Source organism: Musa acuminata, chromosome BXJ1-1, assembly GCF_036884655.1.
Source record: "Musa acuminata AAA Group cultivar baxijiao chromosome BXJ1-1, Cavendish_Baxijiao_AAA, whole genome shotgun sequence".
Lineage (NCBI taxonomy): Eukaryota > Viridiplantae > Streptophyta > Magnoliopsida > Zingiberales > Musaceae > Musa > Musa acuminata.
This window is the reverse complement of record NC_088327.1, coordinates 16,075,001-16,084,847: the sequence shown is the minus strand read 5'-3', so window position 1 is coordinate 16,084,847 and position 9,847 is coordinate 16,075,001. Positions and strand designations below refer to the sequence as shown.

Genomic DNA, 9,847 nt, shown 5'->3' with positions numbered 1-9,847 from the left:
GGAAAAACAAGGCTTTCAAGGATGAACGAACAGCTGCAAGCCCACAAACAGCCGCTCACCTGGTCCCGGACGCAACACCAAGTTCCCGTAAAGGTCACGTGCGAACTTGCGAAAGAGTGTCTACGCCCGGTATATAACCGAAGCCCCATCCAGCCATGTGCCACCCGGGGGGTTCCTGGGGTCTGAGCTGGCTGACATTTTGGTGAGCGGAGGCAGCACTCCGCTCACCTCCCGCGGCACGCGAAAACGGAGCCGTTTTGGGCTGTTTTGGGGCTGTTTTGCTCGGTTCGGTGAACGGTCGCTTTGCAACGCTGCAGCTTGTTCGAACTTACATATTTACAAGCAAAATGACCCAAAACCATAAGAAAACATGCTGTCAAGCAGCTGTACATGCGGGTGTGAGCGACGAACGGTTCGTTGAACGGAGTTGTTGCGGGTGCGCGACGACCGTTCGTGACAGTGTGTCACGGGATTCTGATGGCGTGCGGTGTCGGATTCTGACATTGGTTAGAACATGACATGTGATGTCGATGATGACTCATCTAGGAACCAAAATAAATCTTTTCACGATCATAAGATTGTGATAAACAAGTCATTAATCTGCTTTTAATTTCAAACAACATGATCAGAAATAGTACATACAGATGCTTGATTTCTCACTCACATTCAACGAATCATGTGGCGCAACATCATCCAGAGAGAAGGATACGAAAGAAGCGACCAATCGCTCGATCAAAAACCGACGGCTAATCTCACCTTGATCAGAGGAAGAGGTGGAGAGGCGGAGCCGGGCAGCGGGATTGGCTTCTGGACACAACAGGAGACGGCGAGCGGCGAGGCCGCACAAAAGGGTTTGGGTCGGGGTATCGGCAAGTGCCGACGGTTTCGCTTATTGTGATCACAGAGTTTTATGATTCGCGCTTTGATTCAACGAGTGATCAACGGTCGGGGGATTGATCTCCACTGGCGGGATTCAATCTTTTGTTTTATGCATATGGCAGTACCAACGGCAGCGAATCACCAAGAGCTTAGTCGGTTAACATTACAGCAAACAGGTGATGATAAGGCTTGAATTGCACACATTAAGGTAGTACAATAATTGCAGCAACCTCATCAACCCACTTGATAATGCATCTTCACATATTGTAGAGATCACATCGAAGACGATCCGAAACAAGAGCTACATTAACATATTTAGCACAAGAGATACACACAGTTTGTTAGCAGAACAATATGTCAGTAGAGACTTCATCAAACAGAGGTGATCGTCATCTTATGATCATTTACTTTAGGCGTATAGGAAACCAGATGAGAGGGCCATCAAGAGGACCGCGGCCTGCTCTTCTTCCCCAAGCACGCCTCTCCTCCGCCGCCGCCTCTGCTTCCGATCCATGGAAGTCGGCTTGCACAACCCCGATCCCAACATCAGAAGCTTGAAGGACACACCGAACGCCTCCCCTCCGCCGTCGACCTCCCTCTTCTCCTTCGCTCCAGCCTCCTCGAACCTCGGCACGGCTCTCCTGCTCTTTCGGTACCGGATCCCGCACGCGTTACAAAGCGACTGCCATCACGGATCGCAAAGCCAAACAAATTAGATCGAGAAAGAGACGAACGAACCGGCAGGCCGTAGATCGATCTCTGCACACCTTGGGACCAGAAGGGCCGGCTCTCCAAAGAGGGGTCTTGGTGGTTCGGCAACCAGTGCAGCTCTTAAGCTGGGAGTCGCTGCTGCTTGGATCAGAACCTCCCGAAGACTGCAGATAAGGCCCATGGATCAGCAAGCAAGTTGCGACAACGAAGGAAAGAAGCAATGGTAAGCTCACCATCGGATCAGGCCATAATTGCCTCCTATCACACTCCACCTGCTCCATTGCTGCGAGAACCAGAGCTGATCCGCCTTTCTGGCAAACAGAAGTAGCGGATCACAAAGATCGGGAGCTCCGATTTCGTATCTGATATCTGTGTGTCTATATACGATCTCTCAGGAGTGGAGGGAGGGAAGGGAAGTGGAGGGAAGCAGAAAACCGTGGAGGGAAAGGGGGAAAACAAGAGGAATATTTGGGGCATGAGATCATGGCAAGCAAAAGAAATCTGCTGGCTTCAATTCCCCGTGCGGGTCACGAGCCCGAGGACGGCTAGCGGAACCGACGCGTCGCGTCAGACACCGCGGGAAGGAAACGTTTCCTACGACGTGGCTTTAACTCATTCGCCATCGACATGGGAATCCGCTTAAACCGCGGCCGTGGGCCGTCGGAGCGGGTTCGCTGTTCGAGATCCGGTAGCTGATCTCGCGCGGTGCCACCGCCATCATAGCCTGCAGCGGTGTGGCGGCGGAAACCCTAGAGACGACAGACGATGATGTGACCAAAATGCCCACGATAAAGGTGAGATCAGACGGTGAGGGAAAAAAAGCGAAACTTATTCATTGATTTATGTTAATAATATAATACAGATTAATTTAAAAAAAACAAAAAACAAATGATCGAAAAGAATGGTATGATCCTATTGATTCTTGGATCAATGTAACGAGGCACAACCATCTAGTTAGGGTTAAGCTTTTGAACTAGACATGCCCTATGAATGGTAGATGAATTTAAGCTCAAGACTTATTATAATATAATAATAATATATTACTATTTTTATTCATTTCGTTTCATTTATTGGCAAATACCATTGGATGAGACCATTCATGGGGCATGTAAAAAGGGTTTTTTATGGATTCTCATTTTTAATTGGTTCGATTCAATTTAAATGATCGAACCGAACGCTTAAATCCTAGTAAAAATAAAAATATATATTATATTATATTTAGTAGAATTTTAATTAGTTTCATTACAAGATATCGATGATTTAATTTATATTATTTAGAGTATCAAATCGAATTAGAACCGAATCATATGATTAGTAATTCTCTTGTTCGCGCCGATTAATCAGTTTGAATCAAATCAAATTTATTTTAATTTAAAAAACATCAATCTGAATCAGTTTATTGTTTTAACTCATTCAAATCGATTGATAAAATTGACTTAATGACGTGTGTCTAATTTCATAAATCTTATAGTACTAATTCAATCAAACCAAAATTTTGATTCGATTCAATTCTAATTCATTATATATTTATATATATAATAGATTAATCAATAAGCATAATCGATTTGATTTGATTCAATCCTCGACCGTTTAATTCGAACTCGATTCTAACATCCTTAATATCACCATTTTGGTTTTTTTATACCTCGATAACATAATTCATCGATTAGCTCTGGTTAATGAACAAAAGTATCATGGCTGATGAGTCAGCACGGTAAGGTTCACGAATCGACGTCGGGAGCTTCTTACGGAGTAAGTAGGGTAATGAGGTGCCGCACCCTCGGGTAGGAATGTTGGTCGGTGTTGGTTGGGATCTGGGCCGGCTCACTACTCTCCCTTGTGTGATGGAAGGTATCTCTTGGGTTGAGGCGCTCGTCGCTCGGGGGGGTTTGCCTTCCCGCAAAATAGCTCTTATCGGGTGTTTCCCGACTTTGGCCCCTCCGACAAGCAAGTCGGTGGAGTATTTTTATATCGAGTTCTTTTTTTTCTCTTGACCGAGCATCAGCCAGGGGTTTATATACTATTGTGCGATGATTGGTTGCGCCTCGATTTGGTGTGGTCGTTGACCTTTATGGGATGAGACGACTTTTCTGATGAGTTGGCGTTTTGGGGGATGCCTGAGCAACGTCAGACGGCACCACCCTGAGCCCTCGGGATAGTCGTGTTGTATAGTGTCTCGGTACGAAACCTGGCTTGACGTGTGTCACGGGGTTCTGATAACGCGCGGCGCCGGATTCTGACACTGGTTGGGACATGACGTGTGACATCGGTGATTACTCATTTGGGGACCAAAATATGTCCTATGAGCTCCAAAATTATTTAAGAAATAAAGGTGAGGGTTCATTTTTCGATAGTTTAATTATGCATTTAATATGAGCATAAAAAGGAAAAAGGAAAAATAGAGAAGAATCCTTAAAGGCAACCGTAAGCTTTGTGTTCCAAAACTTGCTTGTCGTGGACAATGACAACTCCTCAAGACAAACACCGTGCCAAAGAAGTCATCGCTTGCTCCATTCCAAAGGCAGGGGAAGAAAAGAGTGAGTGCCTCGACAGCCGGTGCTGTTACATCCCCATCAGGAAAAAATTGACCTTTTTAATTTGATGATTAATGCCTTAATCCATCGATAGGAATCTTATTCGTGCTAAATCCCAATCATTATTAGCTAATTAATCCACCGAGGAGGAACCAACGTTTGGTCAGATAGATGAAGCCAGTGAGAAGAGGCCATATAACGAGAAAGTTGGTGGGTCCAAATCCTAAAGTGATGAACGTTGCCGTTGGGACCTATCATAGGGAGTGAATGGATGAACACGATAGAGAAGATGTGGTGCACAAATTTTACGTAATTATCATGGGAAAATACAAACTTATATTATTATTTTTTAATTTTATAATGGATATGATATCCCTATATTTTTATGAGACGCAATAAAATCTTATAGTGAACAAATTTATTTATTTTATCATTCCAATTTCTTAGTTACAATTTTTTTTTTCATTTAAAAAAATATTTTAATCCCAATAAGGATATATATTTGAAATTCGAGCTGATTTTTATTAGATTTTGAGTCCATTTACTTTATTAGTTACAACATCTTTTTAATATTTAGGTGGAGATACCAAAAATCCATACAAAGAAAAATAGGTAAAGGTATTTCAGATACCATGATAAGGTGGGGAAGGCCTTTCAAACAAATTTGAAATGAATGATACCTCTTAGGAAAATCCCAAAAAGACATTTTTTTTTCAAGGAAATCATTCCTAGATATTCTAAAATAATTGTATATTTAGTTTTAAAATTTAAAAGGAGTGATCAATCGAACGAAAAATATCATATAATGAACATTAAATCTATAAATAAAATATTATGAATTCTTCGGTCGCGAACAAAGATATTTAAGTCTTTTTAATTATAAAAAAGAGAACTCAATCATTCTCTATCTTAATATTATAATTTTTTACTTTAATAGTACTATCCCTAATTGTTAACATAATATAATTATAATCTATTAATCATCGTGTTATCCAAGTAGTTAATCTATCAGTTCCACTATTAATGCAGCGATCATAAATTTAATATTGATATATGTCTTGTGCAATTCTAATAACCATGCTTCTAAATTCCTGATATCATTTTTCTAATATTGATATATGTCTGGTGCAATTCTGATAACCATGCTTATGAATTTATCAAATTCACTTAGTAAAGGTTAGAGTTTCGAAATCTTATCATAAAACTTTTGGATAATTGTTTAAAAATCCTCTTATTTTTAATTTTTTCAACCAATGTTCTCCTTTTGGATGTCGTTGAAATCTTGGCATCATTAGCTTCTCATCGAATTGATAGTTGCGAATGAAAATAATTTGTTGACTCTACTCTTACTCTCGTTTGTCGTTTCATTATCTTTCTAGTTTCTCTTATTCCTTGTTGTCACCACAAGGAAGAAGGGTTTCTAAAAAGAGTGATCGAGCACTTGTCATCAGACCTCATGAAAAGCGTAAGCAAAAGATGAGAAGGCGTATGAGAGAGAGGAGGTTAAGGACGATAACGATTTTCAAGCTAGCTCGTCTAGGCCCATATCGTGGCTTCGCCAACTTTGTCACAATTGATCATCCCGAGAAACTACTTGTCTTAATTGTCGCATACTACTTATCTGACGATTGAGGTGGTGGACGATGAGGCAATAAGACAAAGGCCAAGGATAATTTAATATTTTTAGGGAACAAAGGATATGCAGAAATAAATATTTTTTTTCGAAATTTATCCATAAAATTTCACACTTTAATATAAGATTGATATGTGATGATTTCAGCCATTAGGGGAAGAAAAGCTCATCATAGATACTTCGTAATCAATTTAATATTATCCCGATCGAGTAAAGAATCCAAGAAGAATTGATGCAGGTCAGAGATCCAATCCCCAGTAAACCCAAAAGCTTAGCTCTGAACTGATGAGAAGGCCATGGTTAAGAGCGTACGAACAAATGGTTTCCCTCCTACCTCGCACAACACAGCGAAATCTTCCTCACTGCACCCTAAGCTTGGCCTCTCTGTTAGCCCTGCCAAGCTTGGCGCAGCAGCGAGATAGGAAGGCGAACCAGGCCGAGAGGGCGCACATCGCCCAGGACAACACCAGCAGCAGCCTGTCCTTGATGCGCGCCTTCGGCCGGTGGCTCCTGTCCGCCACCACCAGCGCCCGGAGGATTACCTCCGCCACCGCGTAGGCCGTCGTTGGATCCATCTCGTCCACCGCCGCCCCGTACTCGTTGACGCACGGGATGTCGTAGACGGCGTTCGTCTCCGGCACGCCCAGATGCTCGCACGCCTTCACCCGCGCCTCCATCCTCTCCTCCGGCGAGAGCTCGTCCCCGTGCGTCAGCACGAGAATCGGGATCTCAGCTGCGCGGGAATGGGAGAATGAGTGTTTGACGAAATGCATCGGGGAGCACGGGGGAAATTAGATGCGTTTTGCGCGACTCACTGGAGTTGATCTTGATGGTAGGGTGGTGGACGAGGTCGTAGGTGGCCTCGAGGGGGGCGGCGTCGCCCGAAAGGAGGGAGCGGTGGAGCTCCCGGAGGTTGGCGACGATGATGACGCAGTTGACCCGCCGGCGGACGAAGCGCTTGGCTGGTGCGGAGGCGTCCAGAAGGCCGGTGCCGCGGCAGGGCTGGCGGTGGCGGACGCCCTTCTCCATCCACTCCGCCACCTCCTCGAGGCCGTCGCCCATCCGGTCGCGGTCGAGGCCACGGGAGTCAAAGACGCAGAAGCCGTTCCGCATGGACCGCAGCACGTTGTGTTCCTCCAAGCACAGCGTCCGCCCGTCCTTGTCTGCCCAACACAACAATTACAGGCCATAGCAGTAGCAAATCTTTCGTCAAAACCGCAACTTTCGTTGGAATTGCCAGAGAAAAGTCACCAAAAAAAGGGTACTTAATAGTACACTTAACAGCAAATTAATTGCTGAAAGCAACGACAAGCCGAACAGCAAGTAAGAGTTGCGGAGTTCGACTAATCTCTCCGACAAGAACGCCGAATGAGCGAAGAAAGTCGCAAATTACGAGACTCATAACTTCAATCCTCCACGCGGCCAAAGATCGAAGCTTCCGCGGAGGGCTTTTTACCTGCGGGGGAGGTGAAGGGCACGAAACCGGCGCGGCCGAGGACATAGTACATGAGATCCACAAGCGTACTCTTGCCGGCGCCCGCGAGCCCGATCAGCAGGACGCTTACGACCGGGGGGATGTCCATCTCCTGCTTCGGGACCCCGCCGGCGGGGAACCAGAGATCCCCGGCCTTGTAAGTCAGCAACTTGTGCCGGAGGTCGTCGAGGGACTCATTCGCGGCGGCCGCCAGTCGCTCCATCTCCCTCAGCACCCGCACCCGCCGCCGCGCCGCCTCGCCCTCAGAGCCGCCATGCTCGACGAGGGGGCGCCACCAGTACGAAGCCAAAGCCGCACCCCCCTCGCCGCCGTCGTCGCCTGCCTGCACCGAGCTTCGCATCGCTGCTACCGAGACCTCACCTCGCCAGCCTCTTCTTACGGTGGCTCCTAACGCTTCCACCCGCCCACCGCAACGATATTACATATGACAGGATCCATTAATTCCGATACAACAAATATTCACCCAAATCCGTCCTATTACTCGATTTAACGGCCACAATCCAAATCGGCTCCAATCAAACTCTTGATTTGACGGCGGAATCGTGGGAAGGGATTGTGCGAAGTTGGATTGACTCGATCGGGTCCGCACGTGCCAAGTCAGGGATGGGTTGTGGGTGCACGTGCCACATGCCCATCTACTCGACGCGGCTTATGATGAACTCATTAAATTATTTGTTACGACGCATTTATTATTGTTAGTGCGAGAAGACTGACAGTTTAATAAATGATTGACTTAAGGCAGAATGTGATGTTAGATAAGTCGTAGCTTTTCTTTTTTTTAATCGAAAAATTAATTAATTGTCATCCCTAATTATTGTCTTTAATTCATATATTTAAGTAACTTTTCTTCCTGTCGTATGTTTGATCTCTAAAAAATGCTCAGCTCCTCAATTCATGTCGAACAATTAAGTTCACTAATTTGCACTTAAATCCTGCTTTCTTACTAATTAGTATTTTTTTATTATAATTAACAATAAATAAGATTTTATCTCTTGATAGCTCGGGAATATATATATATATATATATATATATATATATATATATATATATATATATATATATATATATATATATATATATAACACAGTACATATCACATAAAACATAAAGAGAAAAGAAGATGATGACCGCAACAACGCCATCTCTCTCTCTCTCTCTCTGAGGCACCATCACGTCATTATTACTCCGCAGTCGACCACCAAGTAGTCAACAACACAAGACTTAGGCACAAGCACCAGGGTTGGCTAAGAGGTAACCCTCCACCGCCTTCAACAGTCTTGCGGTGCCTTCCTTCATCTTCTCCACCTCCTCGCCGCCGACCGGCTTGTCGTCGAGCGTGTCGTACTCCATCTTTATCTTCACGGCGCAGGCGTCATCGCTCAACGCTTCATATCTGTACTCGAAGGTGATCGACTTGAGCGTCAGCCCGACGTAGCCTCCTTCGATCGTCTTGTACCTCAGCGTGTGGCTTGCATGGTCCAGCACTTCCACATGATCCTTAACGAAGCTCAGCGGCTTCGCAGCTGCATGCAGTTCCACGCACAGGATTCCCACAACCGGTTAGCAGACACATGCACGTCTCCTATCAGAACTATACATGCCGAAAGTTCTCATGGGGTCATTTCAAACCTGGAGTGAAGCGGAAGATCTTTGTGCTGCCGGCTTCACTGTCTCCGATGAGTTCCACGCTCGCGAAGTACTCGGGAACGATTTTGGGGTACATGACGTGGTCCTCGCAGGCGGCCGCCTTCCACATCCGGTGGACACTGACGCCGAACGTCAGCTCCAAGTTGCAGCAACCGGCGACCATGTCGTCGAGCGGTGCAGGTGGAGAAAGGTCTATGAGCCGATGATGGCTTGGTCGATGCAAGGAGAAGTCTGGCTGTGTGCATATATAGAGAGGAGTGGTTGGTGAGGAAGATGGCGGGTCATCCGTGACGTCTGCGTGGGCTTTGAACATGTGATGAGAAGCCCAAGTACCAGTCAACCCTCATCGAGAAGTTGGAAGAACTGAGACCGACGAGACACCATGAGAGCTCAGCGGTGGTGAATTGGTCTTCTCTCAGTTGTCAGCATGTCCACAAACAGTTTGACTCGTCTCCCAATTTCATGTTTCCTGACATAAATCGTCGATGGTGGAAGTCTATCAACGTTGATCCAACGTTCTGCCCGCAAACCATGGAACTCCTTGGCAGATTCTCCAAGAACAAGTTAGCTGTTGACTGCATGCCACAGAAGGTCACTATCTGTCTCTGCAAGAAGCCATTGATGATCATACTCTTCCACCAACCCCACTATTATTTTTTTTCCAAACGAAAATTTAAATATGACTTATGAAAATGAATATATTTGGTTTCCGACAAAATCTATATGAAAATGAATATATTCTGCTCTCAAAAAATAAAAAAAGAGAGCACAATAGATCAATAAACTCTGATGGCCAAAACTCCCTGGAATAAATGGTGCTAGCAAAATTTGTCAATCAATTTTCTCACTTTATTTTCCTCCCTAAATACATAGTTAAAACTTTTAGTTTCGGGCTTTTACAGTAAATAGTCCCATTTTCTAAAAAAATATAAAATTCTTTAACGAAAT

At 44.9% G+C, this 9,847-nt stretch overlaps 3 protein-coding genes across 3 annotated transcripts; all 3 read right to left on the bottom strand.

Annotated features, from left to right (window-relative positions):
• Positions 1 to 1,166: 1,166 nt before the first annotated feature.
• Positions 1,167 to 2,341, bottom strand: LOC103998936 (GATA transcription factor 16). The gene is made up of 3 exons (XM_009420576.3): positions 1,824 to 2,341; positions 1,647 to 1,754; positions 1,167 to 1,561 (listed from the first exon to the last, which is right to left on the bottom strand). Exons 1-3 carry the CDS (start codon positions 1,869 to 1,871, stop codon positions 1,289 to 1,291), a joined length of 429 nt encoding a protein of 142 aa, XP_009418851.2. The 5' UTR covers positions 1,872 to 2,341; the 3' UTR covers positions 1,167 to 1,288.
• A 3,592-nt stretch (positions 2,342 to 5,933) lies between these two features.
• LOC103998953 (uncharacterized) lies at positions 5,934 to 7,711 on the bottom strand. Its single transcript, XM_009420587.3, has 3 exons — positions 7,214 to 7,711; positions 6,573 to 6,920; positions 5,934 to 6,490 (listed from the first exon to the last, which is right to left on the bottom strand). Exons 1-3 carry the CDS (start codon positions 7,590 to 7,592, stop codon positions 6,117 to 6,119), a joined length of 1,101 nt encoding a protein of 366 aa, XP_009418862.2. The 5' UTR covers positions 7,593 to 7,711; the 3' UTR covers positions 5,934 to 6,116.
• Positions 7,712 to 8,357: 646 nt separating this feature from the next.
• Positions 8,358 to 9,106, bottom strand: LOC135587324 (pathogenesis-related protein 1-like). The gene is made up of 2 exons (XM_065078594.1): positions 8,882 to 9,106; positions 8,358 to 8,775 (listed from the first exon to the last, which is right to left on the bottom strand). Exons 1-2 carry the CDS (start codon positions 9,060 to 9,062, stop codon positions 8,474 to 8,476), a joined length of 483 nt encoding a protein of 160 aa, XP_064934666.1. The 5' UTR covers positions 9,063 to 9,106; the 3' UTR covers positions 8,358 to 8,473.
• Between the last annotated feature and the right edge of the window lie 741 nt (positions 9,107 to 9,847).

Excerpts from the sequence above, each read along its gene's own strand:
- LOC103998936 (XM_009420576.3), bottom strand. The coding sequence starts at position 1,871 with ATGGAGCAGGTGGAGTGTGATAGGAGGCAATTATGGCCTGATCCGATG. Across the intron at positions 1,755-1,823 it reads AATTATGGCCTGATCCGATG|TCTTCGGGAGGTTCTGATCC; the intron begins GTGAGCTTACCA and ends CCTTATCTGCAG. Across the intron at positions 1,562-1,646 it reads CCGGCCCTTCTGGTCCCAAG|TCGCTTTGTAACGCGTGCGG; the intron begins GTGTGCAGAGAT and ends CCGTGATGGCAG.
- LOC103998953 (XM_009420587.3), bottom strand. The coding sequence starts at position 7,592 with ATGCGAAGCTCGGTGCAGGCAGGCGACGACGGCGGCGAGGGGGGTGCG. Across the intron at positions 6,921-7,213 it reads GCCCTTCACCTCCCCCGCAG|ACAAGGACGGGCGGACGCTG; the intron begins GTAAAAAGCCCT and ends TGTGTTGGGCAG. Across the intron at positions 6,491-6,572 it reads TACCATCAAGATCAACTCCA|CTGAGATCCCGATTCTCGTG; the intron begins GTGAGTCGCGCA and ends ATTCCCGCGCAG.
- LOC135587324 (XM_065078594.1), bottom strand. The coding sequence starts at position 9,062 with ATGGTCGCCGGTTGCTGCAACTTGGAGCTGACGTTCGGCGTCAGTGTC. Across the intron at positions 8,776-8,881 it reads GATCTTCCGCTTCACTCCAG|CTGCGAAGCCGCTGAGCTTC; the intron begins GTTTGAAATGAC and ends AACTGCATGCAG.